Here is a 17,566-nt window from a genome sequence, read left to right on the forward strand (position 1 = left end):
CTCCTGATCTTACAGGGAAAGGTTCTAGTTTATCACCATTACATATGATGTTTACTGAAGGTTTTAAATATATGCTCCTTATTATTTTAAGGAATAGTCCATTTATACCTATACTCTCAAGCGTTTTTAGTAGGAATGGATGTTGGATTTTATCAAATGCCTTTTCTGCATCTATTGAGATGATCATATGGTTTTTATTAATTTGATTATTAATATGGTCAATTATACTAATAGTTTTCCTAATATTAAACCAGCCCTGCATTCCTGGTATAAATCCCACTTGGTCATAGTGTATTATCCTGGGGATGATTTTCTGAAGTCTATTTGCTAATATCTTATTTAAGATTTTAGCATCAATATTCATTAAGGAAATTGGTCTATAGTTTTCTTTCTCAGTTTTCGATCTACCTGGTTTAGGTATCAGTACCATGTCTGTGTCATAGAAGGAATTTGGTAGGACTCCTTCAATCCCTATTTTTTCAAATAGTTTACAAAGCATTGGAGTTAGTTGTTCTTTAAATGTTTGGTAGAATTCACCTGTAAATCCATCTGGTCCTGGGGACTTTTTCTTAGGAAGTTGGTTAATAGCTTGGTCTATTTCTTTTTCTGAGATGGGACTATTTAGACTACTTACTTCTTCCTCTGTTAATCTGGGCAAGCTATATTTTTGAAGGTATTCTTCCATTTCATTTAAGTTATCGAATTTATCGGCATAAAGTTGAGCAAAGTAGCTCCTAACTATTGTTCTAATTTCCTCTTCATTAGTGGTGAGTTCACCCTTTTCATTTTCAAGACTATCAATTTGCTTTTTCTCTTTCCTTTTTTTAATAAGGTTTACTAAGGGTTTGTCTATTTTGTTGGTTTTTTCATAAAACCAACTCTTAGTTTTATTAATTAATTCAATAGTTTTTTTACTTTCAATTTTATTAATCTCACCTTTTATTTTTTGAATTTCAAGTTTTGTGTTTGTCTGGGGGTTTTTAATTTGTTCCTTTTCTAGCAATTTTAGTTGTAAACCCAATTCGTTGGCCCTCTCTTTCTCTATTTTATGCAGGTAGGCCTGTAGAGATATAAAACTTCCCCTAATTACTGCTTTGGCTGTATCCCACACATTTTGGTATGATGTCTCATTATTGTCATTTTCTTGGGTGAAGTTATTAATTATGTATATGATTTGCTGTTTTACCCAATCATTCTTTAGTATAAGATTATTTAGTTTCCAATTATTTTTTGGTCTATTTTCCCCTGGCTTTTTATTAAATGTTATTTTGATTGCATTATGGTCTGAAAAGGATGCATTTACTATTTCTGCCTTACTGCATTTGATTTTGAGGTTTTTATGCCCTAGTATATGATCAATTTTTGTATAGGTTCCATGAACTGCTGAGAAGAAAGTATATTCCTTTCTGTCTCCATTTAACTTTCGCCAAAGATCTATCATATCAAACTTTTCTAGTATTCTATTTACCTCTTTGACTTCTTTCTTATTTATTTTGTGGTTTGATTTATCTAATTCTGAGAGTGCAAGGTTGAGATCTCCCGCTATTATAGTTTTGCTATCTATTTCCTCTTGCAGCTCTCTTAATTTCTCTTTTAAGAATTTAGATGCTGCACCACTTGGTGCATACATGTTTAATATTGATACTGCTTCACTATTGATGCTTCCCTTTAGCAGGATATAATGCCCTTCCTTATCTCTTTTAATTAGATCAATTTTTGTTTTTGCTTGATCTGAGATGAGGATGGCTACTCCTGCTTTTTTGGTTTTGCCTGAAGCATAATAGATTCTGCTCCACCCTTTTACTTTTAGTTTGAATGTCTCATCCTGTTTCAGGTGTGTTTCCTGTAAACAACATATAGTAGGATTCTGACTTTTAATCCAGTCTGCTAACTGCTTCCTCTTTATGAGGCAGTTTGCCCCATTCACATTTATGGTTAGAAGGACTAATTCTGTATTGCTTGCCATCCTATTAACCCCTGCTTATGCTTTTCCCCTTTCTTTCCCTTTTACCCTCCTATCCAGTATTAAACTGGTAAACACCACTTGCTTTTCACAGCCCTCCCTTTTTAGGATCCCTCCCCCACCTTAAAGATCCTCCCCTTATTTTACCCCTTTTCCTCGAAATTACTGTATTCCCTTCCCCTTAGCTTACTCCTTCCCTTTCACTTTTCAATGAAGTGGAAGAAGTTTCACCATAAATCGAATATGTCTATTGATACACGCTATGTTCATCTCCCTCCTTTCTTTCTCTCAGATATAATAGGTTACCTTTGCCTCTTCATGAGATGTAGTACCACCACTTTATACTTTTTTATGATATAATCTCCTTTCCACCTCTAGTTTCTAAGACAAATTGTACATATGTTCTTTACATATTTTTTTGACAGAAGTATAGTTCTCAAGATTTCTTTTTACCTTTTTTAGAAGTCTCTTGAGTTCTGTATTTGAAGATCAAACCTCTTATGTAGGTCTGGTTTTTTCATCAAAAATAGATGGAATTCATTTATTTCGTTAAATGTCCATCTTCTTCCCTGGAAAACGATGCTCATTCTTGCTGGGTAAGTTATTCTTGGCTGCATACCAAGTTCCTTAGCCTTTCGGAATATCATGTTCCAGGCCCTGCGTTCTTTTAATGTGGATGCTGCTAGATCCTGTGTTATCCTTATTGTGGATCCTCCATATCTGAATTGTTTTTTTCTAGCAGCTTCCAATATCTTTTCCTTTGTCTGATGGTTCTTGAACTTGGCCACTATATTTCTTGGCGTTTTGATTTTAGGGTCCCTTTCAGTAGGTGATCGATGAATTTTCTCAATGTCTATTTTACCCTCTGTTTCCAAAACGTCTGGGCAGTTCTCTTTGATAATTTCCTCGAAAATGGTGTCCAAGCTCTTTTTTTCCTCCCATTTTTCAGGGAGTCCGATTATTCTCAAATTGTCTCTCCTGGATCTGTTTTCCAGGTCTGTTGTCTTTCTGGTAAGGTACTTGACAGTCTTTTCAATTGTTTCATTTCTCTGGTTTTGCTTGACTCCCTCTTGGTTTCTCCTTGAGTCATTCATTTCTACTTGTTCCAGTCTAATTTTCAATGATGTATTTTCTTCACTCACTTTTTTTATATCTCTTTGTAATTGTCCAATTGAGTTTTTATCTTCTATGGAATTTTTTTCCATTTTATCCATTTTATTTTTTAGAGAGCTGATTTCTTTTTCCAGCTCTCTAATCCTGTTTTCCTTGGAGTTGTTTACCTTTTCCAGCTCACTAATCCTGTTTTCCTTGGAGTTGTTTACCTTTTCCAGCTCACTAATCTTGTTTCTCAATGATTTGATTTCTTTATCCATTTTGTCTTTGAATGCATGGGATGACTTCTCCAGGCTCTCTTGCCAAGCTTCCCTTTCCTTTTCCCATTTCTCTTCCAGCTCTCTTGTGAGAGCCTTTTTGATTTCCTCTATGAGGTTCTTTTGTATTGAGGAGCAGCTTATATCCCTCCCAGGGGATACATCTGGGGACATTCTGTTCCTAGTCTCCTCAGCATTTGAAGTCTGCTCCCTCTCCACACAGAAGCTGTCAATGGTTAGAGCCCTTTTGAATTTTTTGTTCATTTTGTCAGAGTAGGAATCAAAGAAAACAAACTGACAAGAGAAACAATTGGTCTGTTTTGCGGGGGATAGGGCTGGATGTTATTAATGGGCTTCCTCTACAGATTGGGGGTAGGGCAGCAGAGAGCCACTAACAGAACAGTAATGACTGTATTGAGTCTGCGCTCTGAGGCTCTGAGGCACGGAGTCAGTCCAGGTGGGGGTTGGGGGTGGCCGGGCTCTGAGAGACGCTGGCTTTCTGGGGTTTTAATCTTCACCTCCGGTGTTTACACCCTCTCTGCTGCTCCTGGCTTGCTGCCAAGACGGAGCATCTACACTGGGGCAAAAGCCCTTTCGCAGAAACGGCAGAGATCACACCCCTCCCCCTCCGGTTTGAGCTGTGTGAGCTGCCTGTCTTGCTCTGGTTGTCTGCCCTCAGTCTGTGCCCAGTCTGATTGACCCTCCCCCGAACAAACACAGACCTTTTCTGGCGACTTTCAAGGATGTCTTCTCTTGGTGATAATTTGTGGATTTCTTTCTGGGTCAAGCATTAAGTCAGAGGCTTGTCATGAAGTAAGTTCTGAGAGAAAACGAGGAGCTCAAGCAGCTGTCTGCCTCCACGCCGCCATCTTAGCCGGAAGTCAAATATTTTATACTATCGACAGTTATTTTGAATGGAATTTCTCTTTGTATCTCTTGCTGTTGGATTGTGTTGGTAATGTATAAAAATGCTAAGGGTTTATGTGGATTTATTTTGTATCCTGCAACTTTGCTAAAGTTCTGAATTATTTCTAACAGCTTTTTTTAGCAGAGTCTTTGGGGTTCTCTAAGTATACCATCATGTCATCTGCAAAGAGTGATAGTTTGATTTCCTCATTTCCTACTCTAATTCCTTGAATCTCTTTCTCTGCTCTTATTGCCGAGGCTAGCATTTCTAGTACAATATTGAATAGTAATGGTGATAGTGGGCAACCTTGTTTCACTTCTAATCTTACTGGGAAAGGTTCCAGTTTATCGCCATTACATATGATGTTTACTGACAGTTTTAAATATATGCTCCTTATTATTTTAAGGAATAGTCCATTTATTCCTATACTCTCAAGTGTTTTTAGTAGGAATGGATGTTGGATTTTATCCAATACTTTTTCTGCATCTATTGAGATGATCATATGGTTTTTGTTAATTTGGTTATTGATATAGTCGATTATGATAATAGTTTTCCTAATATTGAACCAGCCCTGCATTCCTGGTATAAATCCCACTTGGTCATAGTGTATTATCCTGGGGATGATTTTCTGCAGTCTTTTTGCTAATATTTTATTTAAGATTTTAGCATCAATATTCATTAGGGAGATTGGTCTATAATTTTCTTTCTCAATTTTCAGCCTACCTAGTTTAAGTATCAGTACCATGTCTGTGTCATAAAAGGAATTTGGTAGGACTCCTTCAATCCCTATTTTTTCAAATAGTTTATATAGCATTGGAGTTAATTGTTCTTTAAATGTTTGGTAGAATTCACATGTAAATCCATCTGGTCCTGGGGATTTTTTCTTAGGGAGTTGGTTAATAGCTTGTTCTATTTCTTTTTCTGAAATGGGACTATTTAGACTATTTACTTCTTCCTCTGTTAATCTGGGCAAGCTATATTTTTGAAGGTATTCTTCCATTTCATTTAAGTTATTGAATTTATTGGCATAAAGTTGGGCTAAGTAGCTCCTAACTGTTGTTCTAATTTCCTCTTCATTAGTGGCGAGTTCTCCCTTTTCATTTTTAAGACTAACAATTTGCTTTTCCTCTTTCCTTTTTTTAATCAGATTTACTAAGGGTTTGTCTATTTTGTTGTTTTTTTCATAGAACCAACTCTTAGTTTTATTAATTAATTCAATAGTTTTTTTTTACTTTCAATTTTATTAATCTTACCTTTTATTTTTAGAATTTCAAGTTTCATGTTTGTCTGGGAGTTTTAAATTTGTTCCTTTTCTAGCATTTTTAGTTGTAAGCCCAATTTGTTGACCTTCTCTTTCTCTATTTTATGCAAGTAGGCCTCTAGAGATATAAAACTTCCCCTTACTATTGCTTTGGCTGTATCCTACACATTTGACATGATGTCTCATTATTGTCATTTTCTTGGGTGAAGTTATTAATTATGTCTATGATTTGCTGTTTCACTCAATCATTCTTTAGTATGAGATTATTTAGTTTCCAATTATTTTTTGATCTATTTTCCCCTGGGTTTTTATTGACTGTAATTTTCATTGCATTGTGGTCTGAAAAGGATGCATTTACTATTTCTGCCTTACTGCATTTGATTTTGAGGGTTTTATGCCTAGTATATGATCAATTTTTGTATAGGTTCCATGAACTCTGAGAAGAAAATGTACTCCTTTCTGTCTCCATTTAGCTTTCTCCAAAGATCTATCATATCAAACTTTTCTAGTATTCTATTTACTTCTTTGACTTCTTTCTTATTTATTTTGTGGTTTGATTTATCTAATTCTGAGAGTGCAAGGTTGAGATCTCCCACTATTATAGTTTTGCTCTCTATTTCTTCTTGCAGCTCTTTTAATTTCTCTTTTAATAATTTAGATGCTGCACCACTTGGTGCATATATGTTTAATATTGATACTGCTTCATTATCTATACCCTTTAGCAAGATATAATGCCCTTCCTTATCTCTTTTAATTAGATCAATTTTTGTTTTTGCTTGATCTGAGATGAGGATAGCTGCCCCTGCTTTTTTGGCTTCACCTGAAGTATAGTAGATTCTGCTCCACTCTTTTACTTTTATTCTGAATGTATCACCCTGTTTCAGGTGTGTTTCCTGTAAACAACATATAGTAGGATTCTGGCTTTTAATCCAGTCTGCTAACTGCTTCCTCTTTATGGGGGAGTTTACCCCATTCACATTTATGGCTAGAATTCTATATTGCTTGCCGTCCTGTTAACCCCTGCTTATGGTTTTCTCTTTTCCTTCCCTCTTATCCCCCTCCCCAGTATTACACTTGTGAGCACCACTTGCTTTTCACAGCCTTCCCTTTTTAGTATCCCTCCTCCACCTTAAAGTTCCTCCCCATATTTTACACTTTTTCCTCACAATTTCTGTATTCCCTTCCCCTTAGCTTACTCCTTCCCTCCCACTTTTCAATGTAGTGGAAGAAGTTTCACCATAAATCGAATATGTCTATTGATACACACTATGTTTATCCCCCTCCTTTTTTTCTCTCAGATATAATAGGTTACCTTTGCCTCTTCATGAGATGTAGTACCACCACTTTACCCTTTTTATGATATAATTTCCTTTCCACCTCTATTTCTAGGACAAATTATACATGTGTTCTTTCCATATCTTTATGGCAGAAATATAGTTCTCAAGATTTCTTTTTACCTTTTTAGAAATCTCTTGAGTTCTTTATTTGAAGATCAAACATTTTGTATAGATCTGGTTTTTTCATCAAGAATAGATGGAATTCATTTATTTCATTAAATATCCATCTTCTTGCCTGGAAAAAGGATGCTCATTTTTGCTGGGTAAGTTATTCTTGGCTGCATACCAAGTTCCTTAGCCTTTCAGAATATTATATTCCAGGCCCTTCGTTCCTTTAATGTGGACACTGCTAGATCCTGGGTTATCCTTATTGTGGCTCCTCCATATCTGAACTGCTTTTTTTCTAGCAGCTTCCAATATTTTTTCCTTCGTCTGATAGTTCTCGAACTTGGACACTATATTTCTTGGTGTTTTGATTTTAGGGTCCCTTTCAGTAGGTGATCGATGAATATTTTCTTTTCTTTTCTTTCTTTTTTTTTTTTTTCTATCGATGAATATTTTCAATGTCTATTTTACCCTCTATTTCTAAAACGTCTGGGCAGTTCTCTTTAATGATTTCCTGGAAAATAGTGTCCAGGCTCTTTTTTTCCTCACATTTTTCAGGGAGTCCGATTATTTTCAAATTGTCTTTCCTGGATCTGTTTTCCAGGTCTGTTGTCTTTCCAATAAGGTACTTGACATTCTTTTCAATTGTTTCATTTTTCTGGTTTTGCTTGACTACTTCTTGGTTTCTCCTTGTGTCATTCATTTCTACTTGTTCGATTCTAATTTTCAATGATGTATTTTCTTCACTCACTTTTTTTATATCTTTTTGTAATTGTCCAATTGAGTTTTTATCTTCTATGGAATTTTTTTCCACTTCATCAATTTTATTTTTTAGAGAGCTGTTTTCTTTTTCCAACTCACTAATTTTTATTTCTCAATGATTTGATCTCTTTATCCACTCTGGATCACTTCTCCAGACTCTCTTGCCAAGCTTCCCTTTCCTTTTCTCATTTCTCTTCTATCTCTCTTGTGAGAGCCTTTTTGATTTCCTCTATGAGAGTTTTGTGTATTGAGGAGCAGATCATATCCCCCTTAGGGGATTCCTCTGGAGACAGTCTGCTTTTAGTCTCCTCAGGGTTTGAAGTCTGCTCTCTATCCATACAGAAACTGTCAATGGTTAGAGCCCTTTTAAATTTTTTGTTTATTTTGTCAGAGAGGGAATCAAAGAAAACAAATTGACAAGAGAAACAATTGGTCTTTTTCTGGGGGGGGGGGGGAATGGGGCTGGATGGTGTTACAGAGCTTTCTCTACAGACTGCGTGAGACAGCAGCGAGGCACTAATACAGAATGAGCTGAGTCACTCTGTGTGGGGGTAGGGGTGGCCAGGTCCCTGAGAGATGCTGTTTCTAGGGTTTTATTCTTCACCTCTGGTGTTTACACCCTCTCTGCTGATCCTGGCTTACTGACAAAACTGAATATCCACACTGGGGTAAAGGTCGTTTTGCAGACATGGAAGAGATCACACCCCTTCCTCCCGCCCCCTCTGGTCTAAGCAGTGTGAGCTGCCTGTCTTGCTCTCGCTGTCTGCCCTCAGTCTGTGCCCAGTCTGTTTGTCTCCTCCCCCAAGCAAACACAGACCTTCTCTGGCGAATTTCAAGGATGTCTTCTGTTAGTAATTATTTGTGGGAGTTTTTTCTGGTCAAGCATTAATTCCGAGGCTTGTCATGAAGGAAATTCTGAGAGAGAACGTGGAGCTCAAGCAGCTGTGTGCCTCCTCTCCACCATCTTGGCTGGAAGTCCCATCATTTTGGGGTTTTCTTGACAAAGATACTGAAGTGTTTTCCATTTCCATTTTGCAAATGAGGAAAATGAGGTAAACAGGGTTAAATGACTTGCCCAGGGTCACACAACTAGTAAGTGTCTGAGGTTGGATTTGAACTCATAAAGATGAATCTTCTAGACTCTAGGCCCAGCACTCTATCCACTAATCTACCTAGCTGCTTTTATTTTGAGTAATATAAACATTCAAATCAATCAAATACAAAGGATTTATGAAAGAAAATGCTATCCGCTTCTAGAGATTGATGGAAGTATATATATATATATATATATATATATTGTATGGCTTATATGTGTGTGTGTATTTATATTTATCCATCTATTTTAGCCTTCTTTAATGCAATATTGAGAGGGAGGGAGACAACTTGGAATTCAAAATGTAATAACAAAAAAATTAAATGTTTTTTAAAAGGCTTGCAAATATGATATTTAAAGAATGCAAAAATAATAAATATGGAGGCCCTGTAATATAATAAAGATACTAAAATACATCCCCCCTACATATACATAGATATATAGATATAGATATATACTTAGATATGTATGCCTATGGATATATGGATCCATGCATCTTCATAGGTAGAGACATAGGGAAAACTCAAATAAAATGAACCTTGAGGAACAGTAGGGTTAAGGTAATGTTTAATATGTATTCAAAGGAAGACATAATATTGTGAAGAGAAGGGAAGAGTATTCCTTTCAAAGCATAGAAAAACAGTGAAGCTAAAAACTCTTCTGGGAGATAGGCAGGTAGGAAGTGACTTTTACCTGAGCAGGTGACAGCTGCCAACACCCAGCCCTGCCCATCGGGCACCTGCCGCCCTTGGCCAGTGAGCCAGTGCCAGAGGATGGGCAAGCTCCCTCGGCGTTTATACAAGAATCTCATATCCTCTGAATCTTGTGTTTCAGGTGTAGTTAGAATACTCTTCTCCTTTCTGTTATTCAGCTGTTGGGGAATTGGAAATGAGAATGAGATGTTAATATTGATTTCCTAGGGCATCTCAGTGAGAAAGACCCTGAGCCATATGGAAGTGATATTTGAAAAGGTCCTTGCAAGTTTAGGTGCCCCCTAAAAACTGCTTTAATTTTTCTCTTTTTTGTCCTCATTTCTTATCTTCACCTTTTCCCTCTCTTCTCAGTCCTTCCTCTTTTTTCCTCTCTCTTCATCTCTGTTCTGCCTCTTCTCCTTCTTTCTCCTCTCTTGTTTTATAACAAGCCACTTCTGTGTCCTTTCTGTGTACTTTCTTCCCCGACCTATCCCTTCATTGAGGTGATCAGATTTACTCATGAAAAATGTCATTCTTCTCAAAGGGTTTTTGATAGACTGAGGAAAGCACTGGGAGAATCTATAAGAAATGGCATTATGGGTAACCCTAACCTCTTAGACTCTTAAGTACATTAAAAAATCAAATCTTTATAAATATGTAAATAGCAAATATTAAAGATAGACTATTTGCAAGAGCCCTGACCTTTAGGAGAAAGATGGATTAAAAGGTAGTGGGATGAAAAATTAGGAACTTAAAACCAGATTGTTTTTTTCCCCCTTATTTCCAAGATGAATCATCAACATTTATTAAATGCCTGCTGTATATAGAGCCCTGTGTTGTTAAAGTGAGATACAAAACTTACTACCTTTTTTACATGAAATATTTTCTGATCTTCCTTGTTACCACTACCCTTACCCCACAACTACTAGTGCCTTCCCTTATCTAAGTACTATGTATTTATTTTGTAATTATATAAATGGAGCTTCTAAATAGAGATATAGAAATAGACAGACACAGACAGACAGACACACACACACAGAGTTCTTCTCCATACCATTCACTTACCAAGACTCCAAGTACCCGAGCCACATGTACAGGATTATTCCACTGATTGACTTCTTTATCTACTTCTTGTAACCGCAGACTGAGATCAATAATATTGGTATCAAACTGTAAGTGCAATACAGGAGGATATGTCAAGGTCTTAAATGGCCCTTTTGTGGGTCCTTTGTAAAATAGACTCCTAATCTAAGGTATCTTTAACTTGACCCTTCTCCAGAATCTTCTTCTCTTCTCTCTTCTCCTCCCTTTCTTACCAATTAAGAACTTTCCCTAGGTCCTGTTCTTCTTCCTTCTTCTTCATGCTCTCACAGGTGTTTGTCCATTAATCCAGAGGAAAAGGATGACCTACTGAGATACTCATTCTATTTTAGCATTCCCTAAGACCCCATGTAGATGAATGGATACACATCCATAAGCATACATATCTCTCTGTGTGTTTGTATTTCTATATTACGGTGCCTCTATATTTGTAATTTTTGCAATCATTTATATATTTTGTTTGAAAGACTTTTTTTAAAATCCCATAAGGCCAAGGAAATTGGAACTTCCATCTCTGAAATGGACACTGAGATTTGCAACCCAATGCCCTGTCCATCCTACCCTAAGAGTCCCTGTACCTGGCCAAAGTCCCAAGGCTGAGGTTGGATGCATTCGGATGTGCCCAGGTAGATGAGGCCATTCTGGTTCAGCAAATATTCTCTGCGTTGTGCCTCATTCTCCAAGAATACTGCATCCTCTGGAAAGGCAAGTGAGCAAGATCAAAGCTCATGGGATTCCCAGAGTTATTCTCAATGCCATGACTTCTATGCACTCAGGGGAAAAAGGCCAGGGTCAGCCCTGGGGAAAATGAGAAGACTCCCTCTTACCCACTCAATAACCACTTTTACTCACAATAACCAGGGTATGTGGGTCTGCTTTCTTTGAGAGCAGGGGAAGATGCTACGGATAAGACGAAACTTCTAACATCATAATTAAAAGTTTGGTGTAAACTGAGTATTTGGAGAGAAGGGAAAATAATATCCCTTCATTCCCATGCCCACTTTCTTTTAATCCTTTTAACTACAGTTAAAATAATAGATCTCAGAAAAAAGGACAGCAATGGACTTTGCATCTTTCTATTATTAATAGGGCAGGACTTTCTTGATTCAAACCTAGCACAGCTCTTGAAAATGGATCCTTTTGCAAGAAAAAGCTTTAACAGTGGAGGGGAAGAAGGGAGCACAGGGTGAATGAGTGAACCTTAACTCTCATCAGAATTGGCTCAAGGAGAAGATATCTATTTAATAGGAGTAGAGAAATCTATCTTATCCTGCAGGATAATATGAGGAGAATAGGATATGAGAAGGCGGGGGAGGGTGAAAAGAGAGGCCTTTTTGAAGGAGGGAATGATCAGTAGCAAAATACGTTTGAGGAGGAACAGGGTGAAAAAAGAGAGAGAAAAATGAGGGGAAATACAGTTAGCAATAGAAATTGTAAAAAAGAATTTTAAAGCAAGTTTCTCTGATTAACTTCTCAAACATAGAGGCAACTGATAAAAATTTATAAAAAATAAGAGCCATGTCCCAATTGATAAATGATCAAAAGATATGATCTATGCCCTAAGGACTATAAATTCATGCATATTCTTTGACCTAATAATACCAGGTACACAAGATAGTAAGAAAAAGATAATTTTAATTACAAGTGACTTGACAAGACTGAAAGAAGTGGGAAGGATATAATAAAGAGATATACGAGATATCCATTATCTTTTTGGTGAGTAGAGTATAATCTGGCCGTTTTTTTTTTTATCCCTTTCTTTTCATTCTTATATTTGGAATTTAAAGCTGGTAGGCCACCTGATTTTGTGTCATGTAAACCCAACATGATCCTGGGAAAAGTAATGATCTGTTACCTAGTTTGGTCCTATTTATTGGAATAGGTAAATATCTCTATCTTTAGAAAGATTGTTTAAAGTTATATTTTCATTTTATAGAATCTGTTTTTGATTGATGTACACTTGCACTTAGTAAGAAATTTTCTCAAAAAATCCCTTTTAAAATCTCTCTACATAAACACATCTCTCTTAATTATGTCGCCTCTTCCTTTACACAGTTATCATCACAGCTTTCAGACCCTTATTAATTCTCAGCCAGACTATTTCAATAGTCTTCTAATAGATCTCTCTACCTCATCTGTCCCTATTCCAATTTATCTCTGTTTTTTAAAGTTTTTTTAAATTCTGATCTTAAAAACAAATAACCAATAATAAAATTAACACTCCTCATACACAAAAGAATAGAAATAGGAGATTATTCATGAAACTGTATATCACTATTATTTAATTTGTAACTTTTAAAACTATCCTACTTCTTTGTGATTCTTTCTGGTCTTCCTTCTGTTGTTCAGACTATTCCAAAAATAAGACATTCCATCCCTAAGGCCTAGATATTTTCTTGGGCTGTCCCCAGTGCCTGGGGTGAATTCAAGGCACATTCTCCCTCCTCTGGGCTTCCTTTAACTTCCAACTAAAATCCCACTTTTCTCCAGGAAGCCCTTTTCAACCTATCTTACTGCCAGTGCCTTTCTGTTAATTATTTCCTATTAATCTTGTATATAGCTTGTTTTGTATTTATTGTTTTCATGTTATCTCCCCAATTAGACTATAAGCTATTTGAGGGCAGGAACTGTTTTTTGCTTCTTTTTATATGCTAACACTTAGCACAGTGCCTGACAAAGTAATAATAAATATATCTTGGTTGATTGATTGGCTTGGTTCTATGCATTCAAAAAAAAGTTTCTTTTCTTTTTGTTTTTTTGTTTTTTTATTTTATTTATCTATAATCCCTATTTCATTTATTTTCTGAGTATAGGTCTGACCATGTCATCTCCCTGCTTCCTGCAAGCTTCAGTGGTTTCCATTTCCCTCTAAGATCAAATATGAATTCCTTTATTTGGCATATAAAGCTGTTCACAACTTGGGTCTTTGCTCATCTTCTGATTTTCTTACATTATATTTCTTTCGCATATTCTAATGTCCAGCAATATTGACCTGCTTGTTTTTTCTAGAACACAACACTCCACCTAATCTTGAGTGCTCACTCTCAACCTCTGGCTTTTAGAATCTTTTTTTTTTCCTTAACACTTCGTTCAAGGAGCAGAGTCTCCTCAAGAACCTTCTCCTGCATCCCCTTAGCTACTGATGCCATCTCTTCTGAGATGTCCTTTCATCCCCTCTGTTTTTATTTGTCTTGTATTACCTATCATTCCCTTCATTGAAATCAGGGACTATTCTTTCTTATTTTTTTCTTTTTCTTCTTTCCCTTCTTCATTCTTTTTATCTTTGTTGTGAAAGATTGTGTTTCAGGGGAAAAAGAATAGCTGAGTAGGATCCTGAGAAACTTGCTATATTCCTCTACTGCTCTAGGATGACTGGAAGGAAGAAGGGAGGGGGAAAAAAAGGATATATATGACTTTGAGGTAGGAGAGAAATGAGAGCCAGAGTTCTTTTACTCAGGAGGTTCTAATTTGATCTAGAACACAGATTTCTTCTACTCTGAGTTCCAGGTCTTCCAACCTGAAAGAATAGCTTGGAGAACTTAAGAAGAATATATGGGTGTTTATCAAGGTAGCTGTTCTATTTTCTAAGAAGTTCTGAACTAGGGCAGCATACACATTTCCTCAAACTGATTCCTAGTTGCCCAGAGGCTCTAACTCCTTTCTAGATCCATGTCTTCAATCCCTTCATTCTGGGTATCTTCTATGAAGATAGCTTAATAACTCTCAGAATAACCTCAAGCCAAGGTTTGACAGTGTTCCTGAAATTTGGGATCCTCCAGAAAAAAAAAAAGATCGTGATATATCATTGTAGAAACTCATTGTAGCCTCATAGCTGCATTCTTTCATTATGAATGAGTGAGTCTTTTTAAAATATTCTGGGCTTAAAATCAAGAAACCCTTTTGTGTATTATCCTGATTAAATTTTCCTGCCGAGATCAAGGATGCCATTCCAAACATCCATAAGTTAATGAATACAGATGACTTATGATTCAGTACCCAAATAAAGTTTATACGTCTCTGGAATCTATAATGCATTTTTGAAAACAATTACCTTAATTACACTGCAGATAGAAAAATTAATAAAACACTCAGACACACACTTCCAATTGAAGACAGGAAAAAACTCCTGGAGGCAGATCCTAACAAGCCAATGTGTTTGAACTTGCTGATCCTGCCAAGTGGTTGTGCCCTTCCTAACTAACTCATATTTATATTGCATCTATTCTGCTTATTATGTATACTTAGATTTGTTCAAGGGGTAGCTAAATGGCCTAGTGGATAGAGCAGCAGGCCTGGAATCAGGAAAACCTGAGTTCAAATCCATCCTCAGACAGTAACTGGTTGTGTGACCCTGGGCAAGTCACTTTTCCCTGTTACCCTCTTGCCTCAGTTTCCTCATCTGTAAAATGAGCTACAGAAGAAAATGGCAGACTGCTCTAGTATCTTTACTAAGAAAATCCCAAGTGAAGTTATGAAGAGTCAGGCATATGTGACAGAATTGAATAAGATTTCTTTGCGTCTCTTCAATAGAATACAAATTACTTGAGAACAGAGATTAAGAAAGAAGGCAACAAGTATTTGTTAAGTGCCTACTATGTGCCAGACCCAGTGCTAAGCATTTTACAAATATTATATCATTTTTATCTCTGAGATAAATAGTTGAGAAATAGTTGTTATTATGTTTTAGCTCCATTTTACCATTGAGGGAACTAAGACCAACTCTGGAAGACAGATGCTATTATCATCTCCATTTGTCTGATAAGGAAACTGAAGCAGATTAAGAGAGCAGGATCTAATGGAACTCAGGGATTTCTGATTTCAGGCCCAGGCCTCCATCTCCGGTGCTACCTGGTGGCCTGTGGATCAGGAGCAGGTCCTCTGGGCCCATATCCCAATGCTCTATTATCAGAACTTACCTCGTTCCCAGGGATTAAAGAGTAGTGTGAAGTGGCCCAGAGGGAACTGAGTCTTTTGAGAGACCTGAAGCAGGAGGGAGTAGTGACCAATGATGGCGTCAGCAGGTGTGGTCACCGATATGGTCCAGGATTGTAAGTCTCTGTCTTCTATGGTTGCACTCCACCATTTAGGGTTACCTTGGCTGGTGACTGGGAATTTGACTTTTGTCCTGTTTGTCACGGAAGGCTGCTTTCCTAAGTGACACAAAATGATCAGTCTGGCACTCAGTACCTTTGGTGATAACTCAGCAAGAAGAACACGTGATAAAAAGTTTGGGAGTGTAAATACTGGAGGACATGAGGCACAGAGAGATGTGTGTTCAAATATACTTATATTTATAAATATTAAATATACAGAGCAGCTAGGTGGTGCAGTGGATACACTTTGGCTGTGGAGTTAGGAGGACTTGAGTTCAAATGTGACCTTAGACACTTATGAGCTGTATGATTCTGGGTAAGACTTAACCCTGATTGCCTCTAAAAATCCTCAGGTGGGATACTTACAAGCTTATAATAATATAATTATATATAATATATATTTATATACATATAATAATAACAATAATAGTTGATAGTTATTTAGGACTTACTCTGCACCAGGACCTTTACAACTATTACATTGTTAAAACTGGACCAGAAGAAAAGAAAAAGAACCTTCCCATTGGCCAAGCAGCAAAATAAAGTAGGTAGAAAACCAGAATCAAAGTGGAGAGAGAACCAGAATCAGTGTCAGGAATTACTGGATTCTAACTCTTTGACTTTGAACAAGTTATCTCTCAGGCTTTCCAGGCAGCTCTCACAGACTCTTTTTAGAGCAATTCTAGATCCTTTTTGGTAGTGGAAGTTTCCTTATTACATAAGGTCTGTTTAAAAAAATATACCTTGATAAATGTGGAAATATGTATAGATGATATGCACATGTTTACTATATACTGGATATATTGCTGTCTAGGGGAGGGGATGGGGGGAAGGAAGGGAGAAAAATGTGGAACATAAGATTTTGCAAGGATGAATGTTGAAAATTATTTTTGCATATATTTTGAAAATAAAAAACTATTATTTAAAAATAAATTTAAAATACATAAATAAAGAATAAGATAAAATATGTTTTCATGTCAGTGCTGATAGAGCAAACCCAAATAATAAGGGCTATAAAAACTTGAGAATGTCTTCATTTATTTTACTATCATTATGAGAGGTATAATATGTAACATAGAGTACAGTATTGGGCTTTGAGTCAGGAAGTTATAGCCATTTCAGTCATGTCTCACTTTTCATGACCCCATTTGGGGTTTTCTTGGCAAAGATCCTGGAGTGGTTTGCCATTTTCTTCTGTTTAGAGTCACACAGCTAATATCCGAGTCTAGATTTGAACTCAAGGTTTTCCTTATTACAAGACCAATACTCTTTTCTATTGCACAACTAGCTGCCTCTAAATGACAATAAAGGGCAATATTTCACAGCCTCTTGGGAAATGTGTTCAGCTTTGGACAAGATTACTTACCTGTTTCAGCCACAAGAGCTACCTTCTTTAAAACCTTAAAGAATCCTCGAACCTGTGGGTAGACCAGGTGCAGGGTGATGGTGAAGGGTTGTCCTCTGCGGATAATGAGGCGACTGGAACTGATCTTGTTGGTATGATGTTCCTCATTGTTTCTGGCTACTTGTAAGTCACAGCTCTTGATGTATAGGGCTGTTTGGGGAAATGACATTGTGAGGTTTGGACCATATCTCAGATCAAATACCAGATTCACTCTAGCGGTCGTTAATCTTTTCTGACCTCGGTCCTAAAATTACAGCCAACCCCTCCAATGTCCTATAACCAGAAATCTGCAGCCTCTCTGTCACTCACTCTTATGCAATTATCACTTCACATTGTGGGGGTTAGGGACATGGCATCCTGGAAAAACTGTGTAAAATTTTTGACCTTCTCTTCATATCAGAAAAGGTCTGATTTTATTTTCCTTTTTCTATTATGGGGTGTTCATAGTAACTTACTGTAAAATTTGGTTACGTATTT

The 17,566-nt window shown here is 36.8% G+C and overlaps 1 protein-coding gene across 5 annotated transcripts in view; it reads right to left on the bottom strand.

Annotated features, from left to right (window-relative positions):
* The window catches only part of EPB42 (erythrocyte membrane protein band 4.2), a 41,168-nt gene that overhangs the window by 12,723 nt on the left and 10,879 nt on the right, over nt 1–17,566 (bottom strand). For all 5 annotated transcript variants that reach the window (XM_074289410.1, XM_074289412.1, XM_074289409.1 and 2 more), the window contains exons 2-6: nt 17,051–17,239; nt 15,508–15,741; nt 11,170–11,288; nt 10,556–10,660; nt 9,492–9,669 (exon numbers count right to left, since the gene is read on the bottom strand). In XM_074289410.1, the coding sequence (XP_074145511.1) occupies nt 9,492–9,669; nt 10,556–10,660; nt 11,170–11,288; nt 15,508–15,741; nt 17,051–17,239 (825 nt within the window). The remainder of the gene's footprint in view (nt 1–9,491; nt 9,670–10,555; nt 10,661–11,169; nt 11,289–15,507; nt 15,742–17,050; nt 17,240–17,566) is intronic.

Source organism: Sminthopsis crassicaudata, chromosome 2 (genome assembly GCF_048593235.1).
Source record: "Sminthopsis crassicaudata isolate SCR6 chromosome 2, ASM4859323v1, whole genome shotgun sequence".
Lineage (NCBI taxonomy): Eukaryota > Metazoa > Chordata > Mammalia > Dasyuromorphia > Dasyuridae > Sminthopsis > Sminthopsis crassicaudata.